This window comes from Pangasianodon hypophthalmus, chromosome 19 (assembly GCF_027358585.1).
Source record: "Pangasianodon hypophthalmus isolate fPanHyp1 chromosome 19, fPanHyp1.pri, whole genome shotgun sequence".
NCBI lineage: Eukaryota > Metazoa > Chordata > Actinopteri > Siluriformes > Pangasiidae > Pangasianodon > Pangasianodon hypophthalmus.
Genome location: NC_069728.1, coordinates 10,827,372 through 10,853,301, shown reverse-complemented (window position 1 = coordinate 10,853,301; position 25,930 = coordinate 10,827,372). Strand labels below are relative to the sequence as shown.

The following is a 25,930-nucleotide window of genomic DNA, read 5'->3' as shown; positions in this document are numbered from 1 at the left end:
TTCAGCCACAGCAAAGTCTTCTGGACTTTGCAGTTTCTCGGTAACATGACAAGCTGCTGTGAGAGGCTGATGAGGGAATGACTGTTTATAGCTGCTATGGAGTAAATGATAACATGAACTAATTTCTCACGGATGTTCCATAACATTAAATGTAACTATAAGTGGATAAAGAGCACGACATGTCGAATAAGATTTGTAGTAATTGGCAAATTGATGTAGTATAAGAGAAATAAAATGCTGCAGCAAATGCTCTTATTGGTAATTAATCAACTTCAGGGTGGTAACAGATTAGACCACCCTAGTGTGGACCAAGAACACACCTTGTGCTGTTTTATTCCTTATACAATAATAATTACTTATTATTAACATATATAATAACTCTATTCGGGACATTTTAGAAGGCAAATCTTGAATATGTTGGCTTTTCCAGAAAGATACAGATGATGAGGTGAAGGATCATCTTAAACAGAACCTACATCTTCAAGAGAAGGCAAGTTATATATAATCAAGGTATGATAATTACATACAAATGATAATGGCATTAGTTGATTAGAGAAGCTGTCTATACATGCTGCAGACAGAGGACCCGGCAGTGCAGTGGCAGCTAAACCTCTACAAGGATGTGGAGGTGAAAAGCGAGGAACCTCTAAATACTGACCACATTATCGAGAAAATCCAAGGCATCTCAGCTGCCGTCTTCCATCTTGAGCAGGTTAGAGGGACACCGTCTTCACACACTTCTGCTACAGCAAATACTACATCTTTCCTGAATACACAAAGCCTCAAATACATTGCATTACTGATCACTGGTCCCCAAAGCCAATCAGTAAAACTGTACTGAAATGCAACATCACTGACCTTCAGTCTTCACACTGGACTATAAGATCGTTTACCCCTCAGGTGGAGCAGCCTCTCAGGTGTAAAAAACTGATATGGCAGAAGCAGCTGTCCAAACAGCGCAGGCGTGCTGTGGTTGCCTGTTTCCGCATGGCACCTCTTTACAACCTGCCTAGGTGAGTGCTGAAGGAACTTTCTTCATGAACTGTTCATCATCTTAAGAGAAGTGTGTTTTATCATGTTATAGGGATATAGAGTTAGATTATGTGCTATAAGCTTTCTTGATTTTGACCTGTGTGGCTTACCCTTCATCACCTATTTACTTTAGAATAAACACTGAATTGTTATATTTGCTCTTGTTATTTCTAGTCCTCTTTCCTATTCCAAACCCTGTTATGTTTTAACATCCTGTCTGACAAAGTGAAATGTCCAGTATTTCAGTATAGGCCATTCCATACACCTTTTCTATTAGTTCTAAAACATTTCTCCTCTTTGTTGTCTCTATAATACACTTTAGATTCAAAAATAATAATTACTTCCTGAATGGCTATGGGTACGTTTGGCTGGAAAAGTTGTACCAAACCTCCAGCTTTGACGGTCTGTTCTCCATGCTAACGGTAAAGTGAGCCTAAAAGACCTCATGATTCCAACATCTTCCTTCAGTCCATTGTCCAACCTAAGGACTAAGCACAAGCATTCAATTTTTACTGCCATTCTGAATGGTCACCTTCCAGTGCTGTCCTTTACAGTCACATTAATAAAGTCATTAACCTGGGAGAGTAATCTACTTTCCAAATATTTGGTATGGTGAGTATTTAGACAAAGCAGCTTGTTGCAATAAATGTAGGACAGGGTCAGAAACCAAAAAAATTCCTTGACTAATTTTCACTCGCTTAACATTTGAACTGTGCTGATTTCCTAGGTGTACCTCACTCAGTTATTGAGGTGGCCAATCAGATGAGGCCATGGGCTGTACATCTCTTTCACCCCCTTCCAGAATGCACCCCTTTTCCTCGTCCCATTTTCCCCCCTTCCTTTTTCCCTGCCTCTATCCTTCCTAACCTCCCTCTCCCCCCTGAATCTTCAGGCATCGCTCTATTAACCTCTTCCTCATGGGCTATCAGAAACTTTGGATAGTAGCAGAGGAGTACTCCTTTGAGGAGAAGCTAGTGCAGGACCTGGCAGTAAGTACTGGGCCAGCCTTGGCGCTGCCCTGTGTGCCGTGTGTGCCCGCTGGCGCCCTCTCTGTCACTGTTTGCCCTGCGGCCAGCACCTTGCCCGCTGAAATGCGGCAGCGCGTCCCTGCTCGCCTCACGTCTTCGTCCTGGCCCGTGTTTGGCTCAGCTGGTTGTGTGCGCAGCCGACAGGCCCTGCATGAGTTTGGGCTGAGCCTGAGGCCGCGTAGAGCAGTGTATCTCAGCGTAGCAGTGGTAAGAGGGGCAGATCTGCCCTGTGACACTCTGCCTCTCTGTTTGGGTGTCGTCTTTCCTTTCGTAAGTCTCGTACTGTAAATTGTGAGAGTCGGTGGCATGTTCACCTCATCTAGAAAATCATGTCTCTGTGTAGGTGCAGGCAGTACAGTTGCTATAAATGTCACACAAGTGTTGAAGGAATACTCCAGCATTTTTCTATATCTATCTACTGTAGCTGTCAAGTACCTGTGAATAGCACTGGCAAGAATTTTAGACCTGTTTGCCTGTACTGAAAAAAGAATGGAAACCTTTTTTTTTTTTTTTTTTTTTAATCATGCATTTATGATGGAGGTCTGTTTTTGGGGTAGTCAGTGAATGTTTATGTAAAACAGGTCATATTGTTGAAAATTTCCATGAATTCACTGGGTTATTTTAAACTAAGTATTAAGGATCATATTCAGAATTGAGTTAAGCATACGTAGTGACGTTTTTTTTGGGTTTTTTTGAGAAGTTACACAAGAGTTAAGAACTTGAGTTGTAAGTGTAACAGATGAGTGCATACTCAGCTTATTCTTCATAACATGGGCACTTTTTTTTTTCACAAGAGAGTACATCAAATTAACAACAACCATTAGTGGCATTAGTGGATTTTTTAAATTTCTAAATAGTCTCTTGCTTTTATGATACACTGTAATACATCAGACAACAAAGAAAACACAACAAAAAAACCACTCTTCTGTTGTTCAGTCTGCATTTTATATCCTGATTTTTTTCACTCTTAATAGCAAGTGCTTGTGTTTAAATGTAGTGGTCTAGATGCTTTGAAAAACTCTGTCTTAGGCACTTCTACTCAAGAAAAATCTGGAAAGCTACAACTACAGTCAACTACACACACAGGATTTGCATAAACTGAATGGAGAGCCAAGAAAATTGACTTAAGCACATACATAACCTGACTTTAAATATCGATAATTTCCCCTTCATAATTATTGACTTAACTTTTGCACTTCAGAGTCACCAACTCTGAATATGGCCTAAATCTGTGTAATTAGTTTTTCAAAAGTAAATCAATAATAATCAATGCAGCTCATAATAAACACATCCGTTTGGTTTCTGCCTGAATGTTTACATATCCAGAATGGATAATTTTTACTGTATTGTTTCAGTGTTCAAATGTTGGATAAAACTACATATAGACAGCTTTAGTACAAAAGTCTGTCATGACTTTCAGCTGTTACATAGCTCTTCACTACTCTAGACTTCAATGAGTGCCCCTAGAGTTTAGATTTTTTTTTTTTTTTTTTTTTTTTTTTATTTGTTCTTTTCTCACTACAGGAGTCAAAATTCATGTCTGTGGTAATCACACATACACTACAGATGCAGTGGATAATAATTTGGTGGAAAAAGCTGGAGTATTCCTTTAAACTTGGTTCTGATTCATAAACTAGCTACTCTAGTGCTAGGGCACTTTAAGTAAAACAGGCATTATAATAGTATATATTAAGTCGTACCGAAGCTCAAGCATTACCCAAGCAGCTAAATAACCGTCTTTGTGAGTATAGCATAATATTTAACATGCACATCAGCAAAATGGTTTAATTTTATAAAAAAAGAAAAAAAACACCAGATTTTCCGTTATCACTACGCTTCACTGAACACGCACTGCACTGCCATTTTCATTAATGTATGAGCACATAATGATGCATGTCTTTCATGAGCTGGTCATTGATACCTTAATGGTATCATCCCCTGGACTCAGTCCCGGAGCATCACATCAGGCAATGGCCATGCTCTTCTCTGGCATGTCACCTAAACAAGTGCTTCTCAACTCTGGCCTTAGGGCTACACAAAACTAGATTTGGACCCTAATTAGACCTGGTCATTTATTCCCGTATAAGATTTTAACCTCATACACATTTCCAGTTTTATGCAAGAGTTCTACATGGAAAATTGTTGGTGGATTTAGTGGATTTAAATCTGTTACAATGCAGTCTTGATATTCAAGACACATGAAATGACCAGGTTTAAAATTGGTCTTGTAGTTCAGCACATATAAATGATTATATAATTATTGCTTTTGGAATTGAATCAGATGTGCTTATGCTGTACTATAAGTACATCTTACCATTCCATGGGTCCAGGGATGAGAGACACTATCTTGAATAACATTTCATTGTGCCATCATGTGAAAGTGGAAATAAAACTGCATGTGAGTTACGTGTGGACGAGCTGGTCTCACCTGAAGAGTGACAGAAAGCATGAGTATACTGAGTGTACTGACAGTAGAGAGCAGGTGCCTTGTTTCAAATGAATGGTTGAAAACTATCCAATGAATTGCTCAGAAGCCTGAATAAAAAATTGTGTACAAGTCTTGTTTGAGGAAGCCAGTGTGCTGAATATGATAGAATGTGCTCTTTGTCTTTGTGTGTTTGTATTCAAAGCTTAAGCATATGGATTTGCTCCGTGACAGTATAGCGAGTGAGTCAGTGGTTTCTCACAGTGTCTGAGTGAGAGACTGTTGTAAGAGAGAAATGAAAGTGTCTTAAGTGTTGTCATTAGTGAAGGATGAGAGTGTGCATGTGTGAAATGTGGGCTGAAGGCTTGCGTGACTTGTGTGGCTCTGCCTACAGAAAACCCCCATGGCTGCGGAAAAGGAAGAGGAGGAAGCAGAGGCTGAGGTTCAGCCGGACCCTCTTAACCAGCTCATCCTCCACTTCAGCCATAATGCCCTGATTGAGAGAAGGTTCCATACGATTCTCCACATGCATACACAGGAACTCTTAATGTCCTATTTAAATAAGAATGGTTGAATTAAAATAGTAACATAATGTTTTTTTTTTTTATCTTTATTTTCTAGTGTCCTGGAAGTAGATCCCTTGTATATTGCGTATGCAGATATGATGGCAAAGGTATTTCTGCCGTTCTGTTGTTAAATCAATTACTATATTTACACTGAAAGCTTTTCACTGAACAGTACACATGAGTGAGGAAAGAACAAGGCAGTGTTGAAGTGAAATGGTTCCTTTACAGAGCTGTGCTGAGGATGAAGAAGCAGAGGAGGAAGAAGGAAAAGAAAAGACATTTGAGGTACATGTGTGAAGACAAATTCCTTTATTTATGCGGAGAACACAAAAAGACAGGAGTGTAATGTTTCACTGTCAAAGAAATTATGCATGGCTGGTGCATGGTTGAAATCTTATTACTCTGCTGTCTGGAGTGATTAAAGTCCTAGGTCTTGTGACATACTTCACAAAGCTTGAAACTAACACCTGTCCACTTGTCAAATATGGGTAAAATTTGGCTTGGGTAGGATGACTGCCCAAACAAGCTAACGTTTTATCAAGGCTGTTAAGAGTTATGGAATCAGTAAGGTAAAAAAATATTATTTATCATTGCAGGCTGTTCTAAATTTTATGAATATACAGTAGCTCATTTATGGTTAAATTTCTAGTTTAGCAGGAATGATAATTGCTTACATACACATGCATACAGCATCCATGCCATAATGATTTGTTGTATGTTTCTTCCAACAGCACAGAACAAATGAATAATTAGTAGTTGAACTGATTCATTTGTATTCCATAAATGTAGGCAAAATGCCAACTGGTTACAGATCTGATCTGTGCATGCATATTTACAATCGCAGGAGAAAGAGATGGAGAAGCAGAAAATTCTGTATCAGCAGGCCAGGCTACATGCTCGAGGAGCGGCTGAGATGGTGCTCCAGATGATCAGTGCAAGCAAAGGTAAATACATTTGCTGCCTTCCCTTTCTCTCTCAAAATAGTGTTTATCTTATGTTCCCATATATATACAGTCAGGTCCGGAAGTATTTGGACAATAACAGAGTTTTTGTGATTTTGCCTTTATACACCACCACAATGGATTTGAAATAAAACAATCAAGATGTCATCGAAGTGTAGACTTCCAGCTTTATTTTAAGAGGTTCCACAAAAATATGGCATTTACTGTTTAGGAAGTACAACCATTTTCAGCAAAGTACCTCCATTTTCAGGGGCTCAAAGGTATTTGGACAAAGTGACATAATTGTAAATATAACCATAATTTTAATACTTGGATGAAAATCCTTTGCGGTCAATGACCGCCTGAAGTCTGGAGCTCATGTTCTCAAAACTCAAATTCTGAGTTTCCTCCCTGGCGATGCTTTGCCAGGCCTTCACTGCAGCCACCTTCAGTTGCTGCTTGTTCGTGGGTCTTTCTGCCTTCAGTCTTGTCTTCATTAAGTGAAAAGCATGCTCTATTGGGTTGAGATCAGGCGACTGACTTGGCCATTGAAGAATATTCCATTTCTTTGCTTTCAAAAAGTCTTGAGTTGCTTTCGCAGTATGTTTAGGGTCATTATCCACCTGCACTGTGAAGCGGCGTCCTATCAGTTTTGTAGCATTTGGCTGAATGTGAGCATATATACATATACATATATATATTTTTTGTTTCAGGACGACTTGGCCCTATGGTGACTTTCACTCTGAAACTGGGTATCGCTATTCTCAATGGAGGCAATGTAGTTGTCCAGCAGGTACAATGCAACATCAGTGCAAACTAATTCATTTGTATTTAGAGTGAAACTCTAAATAGTAAATAGTGTTAAGCAATTATTTTCATATATAAAGTAAAGACTTGTGTTTTTAGAGAATGCTGGACTACCTGAAAGAAAAACGAGATGCTGGGTTTTTCAAAAGTTTATCTGGACTAATGCAGTCTTGCAGGTATGTAAAATTTACGAACCTGATTTCCCCAATTTTACTTCACAGTTGAATCACAGTGTTTTATTGTACATTGTTTATTGTATTGCATTCTTCAGTGTACTGGATCTGAATGCATTTGAGAGACAAAAGAAGGCAGAGAGCCTTGGAATGGTGACTGAAGAAGGTTCAAGTAAGTCAATGCCATTCAGCCCTCTTGATTATAAATACTTTTCAGATGCACAATCACACTGCTTATGCCTATTTAGTCAGTCGTCAGTGCTGTGCTACGAATATGTTGTCCAATAACAACATATTTGGGTGTTTCTATTTAGAGTGCCAGATTTAGTGAAATCAGATAATAACAAGCAGGAGCGACTCGTGACCATAGATTTTGGTGGGGCAGGACAACATTAATCATGACAACATCTAAAACAAAATTTATTTGAGAGGCTATCACACTTGAGTTATGCTATAGGCTACTATCTAATGAATTTTTAGACTAACCCGGTCACAGGCAGATGAGAGTTGGCAAGAACCTGAACAAACTAATTAATTATGTACACCAGTTTCAATGAGAGAACAGAAAGATGTAGACTGGTCTTAAAGCCAGATTCATTGATTAATTTCCCTTATTTATAAAGAAATTTAGCTTGTGGAGTTTTTTAGCTTTGTAAAGTATTTGATCACTTTTTTATTGAAGACAGATGTTATGATTTTATAAGAAATTGGTGCAATTATACATTAACAGGCTAGTTATTTATGTATATGTAATTATGTAGCTAGCTAATTATGTAGCTAGCTAGATAACAGTGTCATTTAATCTTGTTAATCATATCCTTTCTAATAAGGTGAAAGGACTAAAAACTCTGAACTAAAGAGATGACGGTGTGCATTTTGATAACCTTCAAATGGATTTAAAAAAAAATAATTCAGCTGTGTTCCATGCAGCAGGATTGGTTTCTGTTTCCGGTGTCACAGTGTGCGAGAAGAACACACAGAAGGGGTAATAACTGTCCTGTCTGCTGCCCCTCCCCCACCCATAAACAAAACGTACAAAGAGCGACCATGGGGCACAGTGATTTCTGCCCCAATAGGCCTCTCTTGGTTCTTATTGTAGCTCCAATTTTTGACCATTAATTGCAATAATAACTCTACCAAGCTAAATGGGACAGTGAGCACGCTGCCCAACGATTGTGCAACATCTAGAAGGTGACCAAATCAATAGAACATCACTTTATATATGTCAAATAACAACATTTTTAAAATTGTTGTTCACTCAAAAGAGGTAATTAGAATTTCAACGGAATTTAAAATGTATAGCGTTGTGAATGTGGACTTTATGAAGGTTAATATTGTTGAAAGGGTGAGATATATGCCCCACCTGCCCCTATGGACAAGCCGCCACTGGTAACAAGGAACATTCTAACATGCATGAAGGTCTACCAGAAGACAGTTCTTGTTAAATGTAACTCAGATTTTTAAAAATAAGCATTTCCTTACATCAGATTCCAGATTTCATTTATTTATATTTTAAAACTGCAGGATTTGATGTGCTGTTCTCCACAGCACAGATTAATATGAGTCTGAGAGAGCCAGGTAATACACTTTAAGAGAGATTTCAAGGCTGTGTTCCATTATGCGCACTAACTACTCTGCCTAAATAGCACACCAAACGTATTTAGGCATACTACTTTATTGTTCACATCAGTGTGATTGTCACAGTTACTGAGTACCAGATAAAAGCACAAAACCTCTCAAGACCTTTTTTTAAGCAGCCATCATTCAGTTATCTCTTACTGTGACTGCCTGATTAAGCAGCAGTCGTCATGCATCACAAACACTGTGGTGTAACTGTGGTCATTTGGTGGTATCATAACTATAAGCTACAGAATGAAAAAGTCACATAACATTAGCTAGCTAAAATATAAGCTCTGGATGAAGGGGAAATGTTTGCTCTGCTATAATCTCACAGCGCGCTGCATGCACCAGACCACAGGGTGAATGTAAGGGCTTTACCTGAGACACTACTTATCTCCAGGGCTGATAGATGAAGCTAGCCCAATATCTCTAGCTATAATACAGGTACTGAATAAACCTATAATGCCTGGTAGTACCCAATGTTTTACTCAAGCTGTGTTCACTGTGTATTTTGTTATTTAATCTGTGTATTTTGTTCTCCAGCCTGTCATAAAAGTTTGACATGACATGACAGATAGTGTTAGCATGTTAGCTAAAACCCACACCAGAAGATTAAAAAAAAAAAAAAAAAGCAGCTCATGCAAGCAAAGGGCTTGAATCACTCATTCCTTCTAGATCTGAGTTTGAATAAGAATATACAGATGTATAAAGATATTCACCAACACCTTCTGTTAGTTACATAAAAAAAAAGAAAAACCAAACCCCCATCAGTTCTGAAAGCATTTTCCTCTTATATTATAATATCAGACTCTTTTACTCTCTTACCTCTGTTTGTTTACACACTCACTCTCCCTGTTTACTGATTGGCTGCTGACTCCTGCCTGTCACTGTGCGGTCAGATTTCTTGGCAAGGCATGGTGATTTTTGAAGTATATAAGAGAGTGTGTGACAAATTACATACAAATTTCCTGCCAATTCTGACACAATATGTCTGACACTGATTGTGAAATTCTAGCAACTCAAGAACATCATATTATAAAGTATTTTTTCTCATAATTATGTTTTTTTTTTTTTACATTTCTATCAATTTCTAACACAATGTAGCTAATGGAAAAAAAGTCACGCATTAATATAGTATAATCAAAAGATAAATCAGGACCAGGAACTGAGAAAAGTTTCTGAGATTTCTATATCTTGTCTAAAATATACATCTAAAATATGTTTAATATACTAAATGCAATAAGGGTGCTTCATGAAAAAATTTTTGCATTAAATATTATGGACAAAAGTTTGTAAGCAAAACAATGAAGGATGTCATATGACTTGATATAAATATGATTTTTACAGACTATAACTATATATTACAAATAAAAGCACTTCCTTACTGTTAGTTGCATAATGACTTATTTTACTCATCAACAAATCTAACTTAATAATACGCATAATAAACATAATACGCTATGTGCTGAACTGCTATGTGCTGCTGTAAGCAATTTATCGGACCAGCTTTCCATCAAAAACATCCTCCTAATCCAACGTAACATTAACATTAACATTAACTGCATGTTCCTTAATTACAAATTGTCACATTCACCCATTTTTGTCTAAATTTCAGTGTCTTTTCCTTGCTTATGTCTGCTTTCTTTGTGTGTCTTCTATCATTTTATATTCTTGGATGGCAGTCAACGTGAGTGAGCGGGGTAAATACAGTTTAGCTACTCCTCATTTCGCTTTGCTCTCACTTCGCATGTAACCATTTAAGAATCATCTTTTCTTGACCTTTTACCTCCATTGACCTGGATGTGCTGTCTTAGTAAACTGCCCTGCAGAGATTCATGCATGGTAACATACAGAATGAAGCTAAAGGGCCAGGCAATACAACTATATAGCTTTATCTAGAGTGTGTTCATTGGCTGAGTCCAGCCTGTTTAACATTACTAAGCACTTATTGTCTCACCGCATTCGCTTAGATTAATGCTCTATTCCAGGTCAAGTTCAGTCCAAAGTTATGAAATGAACAGTGAGCTTTTAATAAGTTGGGAAGCTAATAAGTGTATACTTTCACAAATATGACATAGTATACTGTATATAACAGTGTATTCATATAACAGTGTAACACATTTCATGCCATTAATGAAAGGAATGCATTGTTGTAATATTTCTTTAGATACTGAATGACTTTCACATTATACATGTACATACACTGTGTGATACTTGTGAAAGAAACCTTGCTAACCCCAGCTTTTAGAAATCTCCTTCAGTTGTGCGTATTAATCTCCAAGCAATTCTTTCTCTCGTCAGCTCTTTGGATGCAGTTGCAAGCCTGCAATCTAAAGTTCCTTATTTCGGGGCTGTGAGGTTCTAGTGAAGCAATCGATCATGCTTGCTTGACACTCATGTTGAAAGCGATTAGCTTTCAACTCGATTCTGTAACTATTTCCATCTTTGTTTTCCATCTTTCAAGGTTCCAAAGTACTACAAAATGATGAATTTACAAAGGATTTATTTAGGTTTTTGCAGCTGTTATGTGAGGGCCACAATGATGGTAAGACTCTTGTAATGTATTTTATTTAATGCTGACATTTTAGTGGTGTGTCCTGTGTCTTTTTTTTAATCAAACAATTGCTTCAATGTCAAATATTTTTATTAATGGTGCAATGTTCTGCAAGACTTTTGTTTTTAATTTCTATCAATTTCTAACACACTGTAGCTAATGGAAAAAAGTTACGCATTAATTTAGTATAATCAAAAGATAAATCAGGACCAGGAACTGAGAAAAGTTAAAATCTGCTTAGTAAGAAAGCTCTTCATCAGAATGCCTCACTGTTGTTCTTTAAACGTTCAACAGATTTCCAAAACTTCCTGCGAACTCAAACAGGAAATACAACCACAGTCAACATCATTATTAGCACAGTGGACTACCTCCTGCGTTTGCAGGTAACAGGCACATATGGATAAATAGATCTAAATACAATAGCCACTCAACACTACACTGATGTAATATAAAATGTCTTGGTTTCCAGGAATCCATAAGTGATTTCTACTGGTATTACTCTGGAAAAGATGTCATTGATGAGCAAGGACAACTGAACTTCTCCAAGGCATTGGCAGTAGCTAAACAGATCTTCAATTCACTCACTGAGTACATTCAGGTATTCACCAATCAACTGCATGGATGCTTGGCAGAGACTTAAAAGGGTGTTAAACATTGCTATCTTGGTATGCTTCAAATTAAAAGTGGTGTAGTTTCTGTGGAGAAAACACAGCTCTTCAACTGGTCAAGTGTAACACACTTTAGCATTGTGGGTGGTAATTGTTATTTCCTTTTCAGGGTCCTTGTATTGGGAACCAGCAGAGTCTGGCTCACAGCAGGCTGTGGGATGCTGTGGTTGGATTCCTGCATGTCTTTGCCAACATGCAAATGAAACTATCACAGGTAATCGCACACATACACTCTGCGTAAAGTGGTCTAATACATTCAGTACATAGAGGTGTTATGAATTTTTACACTTAGCTAAATTTGTCAGTAAATCAGTAGTTTTTCATGCTTGGAACAAACTCTCATTTTGTCTTGGTATAGGACTCTAGCCAGATTGAGCTGTTAAAAGAATTAATGGACTTGCAGAAGGACATGGTGGTCATGATGTTATCTCTGCTGGAGGGTAGGCACTTTTTTGTTTCTCTTTATGAAACAAGTGGCAAAAAAAACTTTTGTGAAAACAAATGCATACAATGAGTACTGAAATTCGTGTTCACAGGTAATGTGGTGAATGGCACAATCGGGAAGCAGATGGTCGACACGTTAGTGGAGTCTTCAAGTAATGTTGAAATGATCCTCAAATTCTTCGACATGTTCCTCAAGCTGAAGGATCTTACTACCTCTGATAACTTTAAAGAGTATGACCCTGAAGGGAAAGGAATTATTTCTAAAAAGGAGTTCCAGAAGTCAATGGAGAGCCAAAAGCAGTACACACAATCTGAGATCGAGTTTCTTCTCTCTTGTGCCGAGGCTGATGAAAACGACATGTTTAACTATATGGAATTTGTGGAACGCTTCCACGAGCCGGCGAAGGATATTGGCTTCAACGTGGCTGTACTGCTCACCAATCTGTCCGAGCACATGCCCCATGATTCACGCCTTGCCACCTTCCTGAACCTGGCCGAGAGCCTACTCAGTTACTTCGAGCCCTACTTGGGCCGCATCGAGATCATGGGAGGTGCCAAGCGGATTGAGCGTGTCTACTTTGAGATCAGTGAATCTAGCAGAGAGCAGTGGGAGAAGCCTCAGGTGAAGGAGTCCAAGCGGCAGTTCATCTTTGACATGGTCAATGAGGGCAGTGAAAGTGAGAAGATGGAGCTGTTTGTAAACTTCTGTGAAGACACAATTTTTGAGATGCAGCTGGCTTCCAAGATATCCGAGCCAGGGGCTGCAGAACGCCCCGAAGAGGAGGAAGAACAGCACAGTCTGTTGGAGGATCTGTCTGAAGAAGAAGATCAGTCCCTTGAGTCTGCTTCAGCTTTCACTGTTGCCTGCACTTCTGTGAAGAAAAAAGCATCCGAATTCCATCAAATGCTGACCCTCAAGAGCATGCGTAAACAGTTCAAGAAGTTTAAGAAACTGACCATTAAGGAAATGATCACAGGGTTCTTTTCGTTCTTCTGGATGCTTTTCACTGGCTTCTTTAAAGGCATTTTTAGCCTGATCTTTGGATTCTTTCATATAATCTGGTCCTCAATGTTTGGAGGAGGCCTTGTTGAAGGGGCTAAAAACATGAAGGTAACAGACATCTTGGGCAACATGCCAGATCCCACTCAGTTTGGAATTCATGGTGACGTCATGGAGCCAGAGAAAGCAGAGAATGGTGATATAGTGATATCTACAGAAATGGTACAGATGGCTGGCACAGTGGACAAACTGGAAGCTGATGCCATCATAGAGCTCATAAGTCCACCAACTAAGCGAGAGGGAAAGCATGGACATGAGCCTGGACTCGGGGATGTCTCAGAGATTTCGACAGAAGCCAGCCCCCACGTTGAAAAGAAGAAGCGCCAGGTGTGCATTAACAATACGTGTTATTGTTCAGTTGTTTTCACATTCTGTTTAAAAAGAATTTAAAAACCAGGGGCTCCCAAGTGGTGAAATTGTAAAATGTTTGCCCTATATTTGAGAGATCATGAGTTTGAACCTGACAGTGTGTTTATTTATTCATTTATTCATCTTCAGTAACTGCTTTATCCTGGTCAGGGTTGCAGTGGCTCTGGATCATATTACAACAATCTTAAGTACTAAAAAGTATTGTTTTGTGGGTTACACAGAAAGCTGCAGCAGAGGAGTCCGAACCTGAGAAAGCTGAGTAAGTCTTAAAAAATACTGTGTACTGTGATTTTGCCTCACTTTGACAATGTAAATGTTAAATATATGATTTTTTGCGAGGTTCTGTAAACTAACTTTAAATAAGGATGGATCTTTGAATTACCAGCACAGAGAATCGTGAAAAAGAAGATAAGGCCAAAGAGGAAAAGCCTGAAGAGCCAGTAGTGGAGGAGATGCCAGCTCCAAGAAAACGCCATGGCCCACCAAAGGAGGAACCTCCTGCGTTAATGGCCACCTTCTTTGCTGGTGTTGAAGTCTACAAGACCAAGATGCTAGTAAGTGATCAATATAAGGCATTTAAATTAATTGAAATGAATTGTATTCAAATCTTTACAATTTATAATATGAAAATATCTAGAACATACTGTTTGTTGCTAAAACTGAACCATTCAATTTTCATTAAATGTTTATGAAGGTTTTTGATTTTTACTTTCCAGAACTACTTGGCTCGTAATTTCTACAACCTTCGGATGCTGGCGTTGTTTGTGGCATTCGCAATCAACTTCATCCTGCTCTTCTACAAGGTTTGTTTTATATTGTCTTTGATTTACATTCTAGCTTTCAATAAATGATCAGTATGTATGTAGTTATGAAAATTGTATCACTAATTCACTTAAAACATTATTGATGGGATTTGTAATGGTGTTTATTGTAGGTGACTGGTGAAGCTGAGGATGAGGAAGAGGAGGAGACCTGGGGTGGAAGTGATGATGATGATGAAGACAGTGATATGGAATTCTATGTACTTCAGGAGAGCACTGGCTATATGGCTCCCACTCTGACTTTCTTGGCTGTATTGCATACGATTATTTCTCTCCTTTGTGTGGTGGGATATTATTGCCTCAAGGTAAGTCATTTCTTTCTTCACAATACCACATAACATCTAAGGAGATAATCTAATCAAATACAGAAGAAGCAATGTGTCTTAATATTTTCTTGTTGTAGGTCCCTTTGGTGGTGTTTAAGCGAGAGAAGGAGATCGCAAGGAAGCTTGAGTTTGATGGCCTGTACATCACTGAGCAGCCCTCTGATGATGACATCAAGGGTCAATGGGATCGTTTGGTTATTGCCACTCCGTAGGGCCCATTTAAAAACACTTTCAAATAAACAATGTCAGATATTGTGACTTTTTTTATTTTTATAAATTAATCCGTTTTCCTTCAGGTCTTTCCCCAATAATTACTGGGACAAATTTGTCAAGAGGAAGGTATGGCACAGATAATCTTCAGATGAAGTAAATATATCTCTGCTCACATGATGAGTTTGTATGTCCTCTGACTCCTGCTGTAATTCACATCTTCAGGTCATCAACAAATATGGAGATTTGTATGGAGCTGAGCGTATTGCTGAACTCCTCGGTCTGGATAAGAGTGCACTTGACTTTGATCCCACAGAAGAAGCTGTGGTGAAAGAGGCTTCTCTGTTGTCCTGGTGAGCTTGAATCAAATACACTGAGTAAAATAAACTGAAGAAGGTTTACACAGCTCTTTGGTACACTGTTCTCCATTTCAATTGCAGGTTGAGCTCTATTGACACGAAGTACCACATCTGGAAAATGGGAGTTGTCCTAACTGACAATGTATGTAAAACACCAAAACAGCCTTGTGATATAATATGCTTTACATATTACTGAGACTTATAGACTGACCTGCTACTTTAATCGGCTCATTTATGCAATTATCCAGTCAGCTAATCATGTGGCATCATGCAGATACAGGTCGATAGCTTCGGTTAATGTTCACATCAAACATCAGAATGGGGAAAATGTGATCTCAGTGACTGACCATGGCTTGGTTATTGGTGCCAGATGGTCTGGTTTGAATATTTCAGAAACAGTGGTCTCCTGGGATTTTCACCCACAACAGTCTAGCGTTTACATAGAATGGTGCAAAAGACATCCAGTGAATGGTGCTGCTTCAGGCAGAAACACCTTGTTGAGAGAAATCAGAGGAGAAAGCCCAGACTGGTCAAATAACCACTCTTTACAATTGTGGTGAGCAGGAAAGCGTCTCAGAATCCATAACACCTCCATTGAACCTTGAGGTGGATGGGCTACACCAGCAGAAGACCACATCGGGTTCCACGCCTGTCAGCCAAGAACAGAAATCTGAGGCTAGAGTGGGAACTGGACAGTTAAAGACTGGAACATAAAAACAGCTGATCTCTTTCTTTCAGGTCTTTTCCCAATAATTACTAGCACAAATTCATCAAGAGGAAGGTACATCACAGAAAATCCTCAGATGAAGATGAAGACTTCTGCTCACATGATGAGTTTGTATGTCCACTGACTCCTGCTGTAGCTTGCATTTCCAGGTCATCAGTAAATATGGAGATTTGTATGGAGCTGAGTGCCACTCTTTACTGTGGTGAGAAGAAAAGCATCTCCCAACATGTCAAACATTGAGGTGGATGGACTACAAGAGCAGAAGACTATATCTGGTTCCACTTCTGTCAGGCAAGAACAGGAATCTGAGGCTACAATGGGCACAGACTCACTGAAACTGGGCAGTTGAAGACTGGAAAAAGATCAAGCAGTCTCCTAGGAGATCTGAAAGTTTCTGAAATACTCAAACCAGCCTGTCTGGCACCAAAACCATGCCAAGTCACTGAGATCACATTTTTTCCCCATATTTTGAAGCTCTTGATTTTTATCTACATGGTTTTCTGCATTGTGCTGCAGCAGCAAGAATGGTTGATTGGAAAATTGCATGAATGTGACGTGAACATGTTTCTAATAGTGGTCAGTGAGTGTACATTCATCAGAAAACCTTTTTCTCTTGATGCAGTCTTTCCTCTACCTGATCTGGTACACCACCATGTCTATTCTGGGCCATTACAACAACTTCTTCTTTGCTGCTCACTTGCTGGATATTGCCATGGGCTTCAAGACCTTGAGAACTATCCTGTCTTCTGTAACTCACAACGGCAAACAGGCAAGTCTCTACCACCAGGGGGTGCATGCGCTTCAGCCTTGAAAAGCGACGCGTGTATGTGTGTGAACCTGAAACGGACATCCCTCTGCTCCTTGTTTAAACAGTTGGTGTTGACTGTGGGCCTGCTTGCAGTCGTGGTTTACCTGTACACTGTCGTGGCGTTCAACTTCTTCCGCAAGTTCTACAACAAGAGCGAGGATGAGGATGAGCCTGACATGAAGTGTGATGATATGATGACTGTGAGTTAAAGCTCAGTTGGTTGTTTTGCATCTGGTAGCAAATGATTAATACCCAGAAAAAGTAATTAGGTGTACTTCTATTTCTGGAGAGAAAATAAAATATGAAATTCAGTGTTTGCAGTGAAAGTCCCTGTTTCTCCTCAGTGCTACCTATTCCACATGTATGTGGGTGTGAGAGCTGGTGGAGGCATCGGTGATGAGATTGAAGACCCAGCTGGTGACCCTTATGAGCTTTACCGCATCCTATTTGACATTACATTCTTCTTCTTTGTCATTGTCATCCTGTTGGCCATCATTCAGGGTAAGTGCAAGTGACAAATCCCTGATGTTATGTCGAGGTTGTTTGTTATGGGCGGAGCCTGTCTAATAAGAAATCACAATAGCCCAGTTGCATACATGCCAATGTCTACTTTTTATGTATCTTTGGAGAATCCATAGGAGTGCCATAGGATTGGTCTCAGGATAGGGATGCATCGAGCTGAGAGTGGCCTAAAACGCTGGATCAGCATCTAATTTGGCATTTTTTCTGCCTTACTGATATAACACAGATCTTTCACATGAACACAGGACATGTCTCAACACATGCACTTATGACGCTTCACAAAACCTGCCAACAGAATGTTGCAGAGACTCACCTTTGTTACTAAGAATGTCGCTGTTGAATCAGTACCTTGTTGAAAATCGGAAAAATAGAATCAGTTTATCCATATCCAAGAAATTACTGAAGCCAGTCATTTGAATTTGATGCTTTACCGCCTCATAAGTAGATCTTATTTGTATAGAACTGAGAAAATCTCAATTTAAATGCTTGGTGTTGTTGCTGAAATTATGACTCTTTGCATTGGAAGTGGGTGTCATGTTATTTGCGTTACATTTCAAACTAGGTTTGATCATTGATGCTTTTGGCGAGTTGAGAGATCAGCAGGAGCAAGTGAAGGAAGACATGGAGGTGAGTGCTTTCTGTGTGTTTTTTTAAAAATACATTTTGTTAAATTGAACGTAATGATAAACTATACCACAGCTCTGATAAATGCTCGATTCTGATTGCTCAGAGGGTGTTGATTAATTTTATATACCAGCATGACTCTGACAATGGTTCTGACTACAAAGTTTATATGATGTGCTCATTCTAATACAGTACAGTATAACAGCTTACACAGGGACTGATTATACACCATGTGTAATTGTTAACTATGGCGAAGCTTTCTGTGAGATGTTTATTTAGTATTTTTGGAAGGAATCTCCAGTGTCAGCACTTTGTAACTTTCAGAGATAAAGCTATAACTAAGTTTTCAGACAGGCTTTAGGATGGGGCTCTTTGTGTTTCTGGTTTCTTAGTAACATGGCAAGCTTAATTTTTTGTCTTGTTATAAGAGAGAAAAGCAGGCTGGTGGGAGAATCACTGTTTGTAGCTGTTATAAGTTACAACAGGAACTATTTTGTTTCGTGAACATTCCATAACTATAAACAGAAAAAAAGCACAATGTGTCATTCATTAATTGTCATTCTTTAATAAATAAATTGATAAACTGATGTGGTACAAGAGGAATAAAACACTCACTGTGCTATTATTGAAAAATAATCAACTTTGGGGTCATGATGATACTCTGCTTGCACAGCCACCCCATCGTTGATAATTTTTCTGTAACAGCATGCTCCGTCATGTTTCACTCCTTACCTAACTGATGTGAAGACTAATTCAGGTTATCATATTTTTTCCTCCTAAATTAGACAAAATGTTTTATCTGTGGGATTGGAAATGACTACTTTGACACAACACCGCATGGCTTTGAGACCCATACTCTTCAAGAGCACAACCTGGCCAACTATCTGTGAGTGTACACCCTCCATTACGCCTACAGATGGACTATCAGTCCCTCTCTGAAAATGTGCTGTTCCTAAAATGGATCATTGTCTGAAATGGAAAGAAATTGAGAAATGTTAAAATGGACACTCTCTACTTCACTCAACCCATCTCACCATGACCCTTTCATTTCTTGTTTCTCCTCTGACAGATTCTTCCTGATGTATCTCATTAATAAAGATGAGACTGAACATACGGGTCAGGTGCGTCCTGAATAAACCTCTCCTCTCTTGAATAAAACAAAAATGACAATAAAGGTTGTGCTGCCATTGTGGTGTTCTTGTTTATCCACAGGAGTCCTATGTATGGAAGATGTATCAGGAGAGGTGCTGGGACTTCTTCCCTGCTGGAGACTGCTTCCGCAAGCAATATGAGGACCAGTTGGGCTAGAGGGACTGTAACTACCCTTTACCCACATACTAATGAGATTAGAAACTCCAACCTGAACAAGAAGCTCAAACTAGTGTAGAAAATGCTGCTGACGATTCTTTTCATTTAAAAGCACGGCTACGGGATATGAGACTGATCACCTGTTTAGAAATCGAGCCACAAATGTGAAATGTACACAAACACACATATACAAACACAAATATGGTGCCAAATTCCAACATGCCAAAACATGACATTTAATCATTTAAAGACCTCACTGGTACTTTTGACATTTTATTGCCTTTTATCTGCTGGTATTTAAACACACTGCGCAGTGAGCTGTGAGAGCACACACCCAAGGAACACGTTATACAAAAAAAAAATAATAAAATAAAATAAAAAAAAAAATAAAAATGCAACATATCAAATATAGCTATCAGTGAATGATGCTAGTCAGGACCAGTTGGCCCATTATATTTCACATAATGCTAACAGGAACCTACAAGCTACCTATCATTAATAGCTGAAATATTTTTGAGTGAATATTTACTTAGACACGCTGAGTGAATGGAGAAATATGCACAACATCCTTTTCTTGTTATTCACTAAAGAATGAACATTTCTGACTTGGAATGTGCAACGCCTTATAAAATAGTAAAGCAACAGGCGGCATGCAGAATGTCAAAGGCAGAACATAGATCCATGAGCCCAATAGATTAGTTCATCAACAGTCAAAGTGCCTTATGAAAAAAAACTATGCAAAACATTTTGTCCCTGCTCATATGTGTAGCAAGCCTGTATTTTAGGTTAACTTACCTAGATTAGTTTTGTGGCTTTAGTTAAAGATGTTCTGAGTAAAATCCACAACTGCTGTTATGTTTTGTTTGATTTCTTTTTAATAGGCAAAGCTTACAAGCTTACTATCTCTGCTGGTGTTAAAGGAAATCAATACTACAACCCAAAGCTGAGAACATTAGGGTAACACACTATAACGGAAACAAGGCAAAATTGTAAACCATTACTGTTTGGCCATTTGTATGTATGAAGAAGCTTTGGTGAATTGTGTTTCATTTGAGAGAAGAGGACAAAAACACAATAAAGTGATCAATGCAATAAATCCCACCTGTCATTTACTGCACAGATACACAGCTCATAATCCAGACTGCACTGATTCACATCACACATTAGTAACAGCCTCTTACTGAAGGCATCTGCCTTCATCAGTAAGGCATCATTAAACAATAACAGCAGGTTATTCATTTATTCATTTATACATAGATTTTGATGTTGATGGAAGCTCAGAGATGAGATGTCATCAAGAGGATCCTACCAGCATGCAGGTTTCCTTGCAGATAGCACTACAGTCTCATTGTTCATGTCCACAGTTGCTTTTCAACACACTCAGAGTTGTGCTCAGTTGTTTAGGAGATCATACTGTCTAGCCAGTCTTCAAGATCTTCCTCAGTCATCTCCTGCTTTACTGGCTCAGATTTTTGCTGCAACTCTTCAGGCTTCTGCTGGTTCCTATTAGTGTTCTCTTCTGTTTTTGCCTGGTCCATCTCAACCACCTGTTCTTCCATCTCCTCTACCACTGACGCAGCTGAAATGATCAAAGATCATCAAGACAAATTCACAATAAGTAAGGAATCATACACTTTGGAGTGGGCCATTGTAGGAAAAGCATCAAGGACATGGTGGTGTGAGATGTTACCACCCTGAAATTGAATATTTTCCAATAACAGCATGTCACAAAATTTTTGTTTGTCTTATACCACAGCGAATTTGGCAATGATTACAATTTTTTATTTGTTAATGAACATGTTAACCATTTACAGTTACATTTAATGTGCAACAGCCACTTGAAGTTAATACTGTTATACAACAGTTAGTTTCAATCCAATAATTTTATTGGACAAGTGGCATTTCAAGAGACTGCACACATCAACATCTTCTATCCAATAAGATTCAAGAATTCAACAGTGCTGTGCTGTGGTATAAACACATTTTAATGCATTAGCATGAGCACTCACCTTTCTCTGAGGTAGCAGTCACTTCCTCTACAGTATTTGAGGTCTTTGTCTCAGCTAAATTAAGGCTTGTGACAGGTTTCTGTAGTCCCAGGAGAAGATCCAGCTCCTCGTCAGCGTCGTCCACAGGGCTGATCACTGCAGTGGAGGTGTGGGAGCACACGCTGGTGCCTGGAACAGGCTGCACAGGTCGCGATCCATGTGAGCCTGGCTCTTGACCCGAGTGTGCTGGAGCAGGAGGCTTAAATCCACTGAGTACTGGATCCACTTTGTTCAGTACCCCTACTGAGGGAAGTTCTACTGGAGTCACCTCCTGAAATGACAAAAGCAACTCAAAATAAGACACTGATTAACTGCTACTTTATTCTTGTCTTTCTTGTCTTTCTTGTTTTGTTTTTTTTAACCTGAACAAGACTGGGTTCCAGGTCAAGCTTCTGGTGCAGTGGCAGCTCCTGAAGAGAACGAGCTAAAACTTCCAGGTCCACAAAGAGAGCAGGCACCTGCAATCAGAATCCAACATCAGTCTGTCAGTTTGAATAACAACACAATTAAAAACAGACACATTAGGATTACACAATTAGTCATTGGGACAGCCTGTGTCACCAAGAAATAAGAAGGAAGCAAGTTATAGTGCAAGAAATACATTCAAATGTGACAGAACTCTAATGACTATGCTCAAAACACTGAATGTAAAAAGGCAATGGGTATATAATTTCTTGTGATTCTTGAATTAAAATGTAGAAAATGTAAGCCACAGTCACACTAGAAAAAAAATTGCAGTTAGAGGTGTGCATCAGAACTGCAAGCCTGTGGAACCCAAAAAGGTCGTTTTTACTCTCTGTCAGATATGAAACTCACGGGACAAAAAAAAAAAAAAAAAAGAAGCCATATCAGTTAATATCAGAGTGAGCTGGATGAAATGTGGTACTGTACTGTATTCTACATTTATCCTACAAATACTATTCATTCATCCTGTAAATACTTTGTCCTGGTCAGAGTTACTGTGGCTTACATGACTTTATTCCTTTATATTTTGGGAAACAGAATCGACTAAGTTGATTAGAAAATAGTCCAGGTGAGTACAAACAAAAGTAACTGCAGAAGCAGGTGGGATTGGTCAAGAGTGTCAGAAGTTTGCAGGACTGTAAATAAAAAAGTACTATGCACACTTATTGTTTGCATATCCTGGTGGTACAAGCATGATCAGTGTAGGAGGAGAAGACTAAAGATGGTGATACAAGACATTCACTCTGACTCTGACCTTGATAAAGTGGTTACTGAAGATGAAGTTTGGGAACTATAACAGAAAAACCTAACAGCTGCACACACAAAGTGCTTCCTCCATTTTGGATCCATTTTGGACGTAGTCAAAGCAGTTATTTGATTGGTTGATGATACACAGAAGTCCAAGTAACATTATTAAATTCAAACCTTGATGCCACGAATCATTTCAAATTCACTGCATCAAGTTTGGCTACACAGTGGGAGGCCACGTTGGCTGCTGATAAAAAATAAAATGGAAATGAAATTGCTCGGACATGGCGTTGTATAGATTTGAATCTAAAATGGATAAACTGAATTTAAAATGTGCTGTGCCAAGAACATGCTAATTTGAATTTTATACATCTGATTATGTAAAAAAAAATACATTTCAAGTTGGGGGAAAAAAAAAAAAAAAAAAAAAAAAAAATCACTAGCATAATTAAAATCAAAAACACAATGAAAAATTTACAAAATTAAAATCCAAATCCTAGGTAAACATGAGATACATACTTATTATAATGCAAATTACATATTTTACTATTAAATACCAAATATATTTGGTAAAACTAATCTTACCTGATTAGTTCCTAGTGAATCCACCTCCCAGTCTTTCTCCTCAGAAAACCTGAACTGAGTGAAGGAGTCACCTAAAATTGGAGAAAGTAAATGATGATTAAAAATGACTGATATTCAATTAATAAATGTGGATAAATTAAATCACAGAAAATAGTTAAGCACGTATACACAAGCAAAGGTGCAGGTTTATGGTGAGACGGTGGACCAATAGGTGTTCAACTGAATTGAGATCTGATGACTGAGAAGGTCATAGCATAGAATTTACATCATTTTCATGCTCATCAAACCACTGAGTGACCCCTCATGCCAAGTGGACAGGGGCAGAGTCAACCGGGAAGAGACCACGCCCATCAGGATAGAAATGCACAATATATATACTTGTTGTTAAATAAATGTAGTATTGTCCCTAGTGCAACAGTAAGGATTCTACAGCCGCACATTTCTCGTCTTCATTTACAACACAAAGTGACTTCCATTTTAGAAAAAAGCAGTAAGAGATGACAGCAGGAGAAAGACACAGCTGCTGTGTCACACACAGCTGTGTGAGTGAAGAAGAGGATGTGATGCAGATCTCTCTGTGTGTGTGTGTGCGCGTCTCAAAAACAGGCTTTCAGCTGCACCTCGCTTGCCAACTGCAGTTGGTGATGTTGCTTATAGAGATGCGTAGTGGGAGCAGGGGGTCAAGTGCACACAACGCTCACACGCCTTTGCCTTTTTAATGTTTTCTAGATTTTAGTGGCATGTTACTAAAGTGGTAAACACACATACACACACACACACAAAAAAACTGGTGTCGGTGAAATATCTAATGAGTGAGTATTCTACCAGCTAGGAAGCCAGATTGCTCCTGGACATTTTTAGTTTATTCGGGTTTGTTCCGCTGAGAGATTAAGTCTGTTTTCTCTACAGTGTGTTTTTGTTTTATGTTCAATAAGGAATCAAATGAACTGAAAAGAATGCTTGACTTAAAATTATACTGACTATAAATGTCAAATATTTATAGTGTTTTATTGTTTAGTACAATAAAAATATTTTACTTCTGCCAATAAATACTGTCATAGCAAAAAAAATAATAATCATTACACCATAATTACACAGTATATCAGTACTGCTGGAAATGTAAAAACTACAGTAGGGGTCCAAAAGTCTGAGACCTCTAGTGAAAATGCTTGTATTTTGCATTCTTTTCTAAATTAATACAACAATTTTCATTCCAAATTGTATTACTGACAACCACTTGATTGAAAAGTGGAATCTTTGAAATATTTATGTGAATTTCAGAGTTTCTTAGTATTTGGTATGTCTGCTTTTTTGCTTTATTGACAGTGAGCTGGCATGAGCTGGCATGGACTCCACAAGTTTGTGCAAAACCTTACTGTCCATTTTAGATCAAATCCATCAAAGTGTCGTCTGAACACATGCTTCAGTAGAAGAGATTAGGTATGTGTAAAATCTGACCTTTGTACAAAGCAATTAACATGGTCAATATCACAAATCTGCTTACATTTAAACAGAGACCTAGAAACAGTGCAGAATCTTGAATATTAGTGCAGAATACTGAACATTTGCTTTCATTGTTTTAAATATTTCAGAATTCTAAAACCTTTTGTTTATTTCCAATTTTAAATGAAAAAAAAGTCCCAGATTTTCAGTGTGGTCTCAGACTTTTGGACTCCACTGTATATCTGCAAAAACAATTTCTCCTATGATTCATAAGTAATGATTCTTATGACTCCGTCTTGTTTCACTGAAATGAGTCAGTATCGGGCCATTACCCTATTTCAACAATTAGCACTGTGTGTTTGGAGAATAAGAATGTGGTGTTAGAGCTGTATTAATTTCCTGATGTCATAAATAAAATCACTGAACAGTGTGAATAGCATATTCAAATATATTTCAGTTCAAAACAATTTACCTTAGCATTAATTAATGCATTCTTGAGTGATATTTAGTAAAATGTTGAGCAATAATCATTAACATTGTCACCTAAAATGTTCTGTTCATGGAAAATCCATGAAATACTAAAACTATAAAAACCCTTGGGATAGTGAACACAATGGCATGGTCAGTATTTTACTTTAGGTTAAAGAAACTATGTAGGTAAATTTCAGTTACAGGTAAATCACTCCATTAAATACAGTTTATACAAGTTTATAATCTTTAGTAAATGAAACATTAATGACATTCTAAATATCCTGAGACTTGTGAAAAAACAGAAACCAGCCACATGCATGGCAACTCATTAAATACGCCAATATTAATTATAGATCTCTCTATCGGAGAGTAACATCAGCAAACGTGCTTAAATACAGAAGCTAGTCCATGTTAGCACTTTTCCTACAAGCAATACTCACACTGTAATCTGCTAAAAAGTTTCATGTTTCATGAAACAATTTTTGCTAGAAATCAGCAGAACAAAATAAATGTAATCTACCTCCTGGTTAGAAGGTAGGAATGTAGTTTAATTCATGTGATTTCAGTCAGCCTTCTGCTTCGTCATTAAAATTAATATGCAAAACTGTCTCGACGTTTTCAAATGATTAACGTTGGTGGGTGTCTCATGGCACACTCTTGATGTATTACCCAATAAGTTTGTGGACACCTGAACATCACACCCATATGTAGTTCTTCCCCAAACTGTTGCCACAAAGTTTTAAGCAGACAATTGTCTAGAATGCCTAGAATGAAGACAT

General features: G+C 38.3%; 2 protein-coding genes across 7 annotated transcripts in view; one reads left to right on the top strand and one right to left on the bottom strand.

The window, feature by feature from the left end:
- ryr3 (ryanodine receptor 3) overlaps window positions 1-20,488 on the top strand; it is an 83,802-nt gene extending 63,314 nt beyond the window's left edge. For 2 of the 6 annotated variants that reach the window (XM_053242164.1, XM_053242161.1), the window contains 33 exons: window positions 431-494; window positions 582-712; window positions 901-1,013; window positions 1,925-2,021; window positions 4,880-4,992; window positions 5,107-5,158; window positions 5,280-5,336; window positions 5,896-5,995; window positions 6,706-6,785; window positions 6,899-6,975; window positions 7,071-7,144; window positions 10,275-10,292; window positions 11,057-11,137; window positions 11,441-11,529; window positions 11,616-11,744; window positions 11,924-12,028; window positions 12,173-12,254; window positions 12,351-13,645; window positions 13,909-13,946; window positions 14,073-14,241; window positions 14,404-14,490; window positions 14,622-14,813; window positions 14,912-15,042; window positions 15,131-15,173; window positions 15,270-15,397; window positions 15,485-15,545; window positions 16,753-16,899; window positions 17,004-17,138; window positions 17,283-17,439; window positions 18,023-18,087; window positions 18,870-18,970; window positions 19,154-19,205; window positions 19,297-20,488. In XM_053242164.1, the coding sequence (XP_053098139.1) occupies window positions 431-494; window positions 582-712; window positions 901-1,013; window positions 1,925-2,021; window positions 4,880-4,992; window positions 5,107-5,158; window positions 5,280-5,336; window positions 5,896-5,995; window positions 6,706-6,785; window positions 6,899-6,975; window positions 7,071-7,144; window positions 10,275-10,292; window positions 11,057-11,137; window positions 11,441-11,529; window positions 11,616-11,744; window positions 11,924-12,028; window positions 12,173-12,254; window positions 12,351-13,645; window positions 13,909-13,946; window positions 14,073-14,241; window positions 14,404-14,490; window positions 14,622-14,813; window positions 14,912-15,042; window positions 15,131-15,173; window positions 15,270-15,397; window positions 15,485-15,545; window positions 16,753-16,899; window positions 17,004-17,138; window positions 17,283-17,439; window positions 18,023-18,087; window positions 18,870-18,970; window positions 19,154-19,205; window positions 19,297-19,392 (4,359 nt within the window). In that variant the 3' untranslated portion in view covers window positions 19,393-20,488. Of the gene's footprint in view, window positions 1-430; window positions 495-577; window positions 713-900; window positions 1,014-1,924; window positions 2,022-4,879; window positions 4,993-5,106; window positions 5,159-5,279; window positions 5,337-5,895; window positions 5,996-6,705; window positions 6,786-6,898; window positions 6,976-7,070; window positions 7,145-10,274; window positions 10,293-11,056; window positions 11,138-11,440; window positions 11,530-11,615; window positions 11,745-11,923; window positions 12,029-12,172; window positions 12,255-12,350; window positions 13,646-13,908; window positions 13,947-14,072; window positions 14,242-14,403; window positions 14,491-14,621; window positions 14,814-14,911; window positions 15,043-15,130; window positions 15,174-15,269; window positions 15,398-15,484; window positions 15,546-16,752; window positions 16,900-17,003; window positions 17,139-17,282; window positions 17,440-18,022; window positions 18,088-18,869; window positions 18,971-19,153; window positions 19,206-19,296 lie in introns of all 6 variants that reach the window. The other 4 variants (XM_053242165.1, XM_053242166.1, XM_053242163.1 and 1 more) reach the window with 3 other exon arrangements.
- Window positions 19,653-25,930, bottom strand: part of aven (apoptosis, caspase activation inhibitor) — a 28,294-nt gene continuing 22,016 nt past the window's right edge. Inside the window, exons 3-6 of the mRNA XM_026923090.3 lie at window positions 23,238-23,308; window positions 21,803-21,898; window positions 21,402-21,711; window positions 19,653-20,971 (exon numbers count right to left, since the gene is read on the bottom strand). Coding sequence (XP_026778891.3) covers window positions 20,793-20,971; window positions 21,402-21,711; window positions 21,803-21,898; window positions 23,238-23,308 — 656 coding nt within the window. The 3' untranslated portion in view covers window positions 19,653-20,792. The remainder of the gene's footprint in view (window positions 20,972-21,401; window positions 21,712-21,802; window positions 21,899-23,237; window positions 23,309-25,930) is intronic.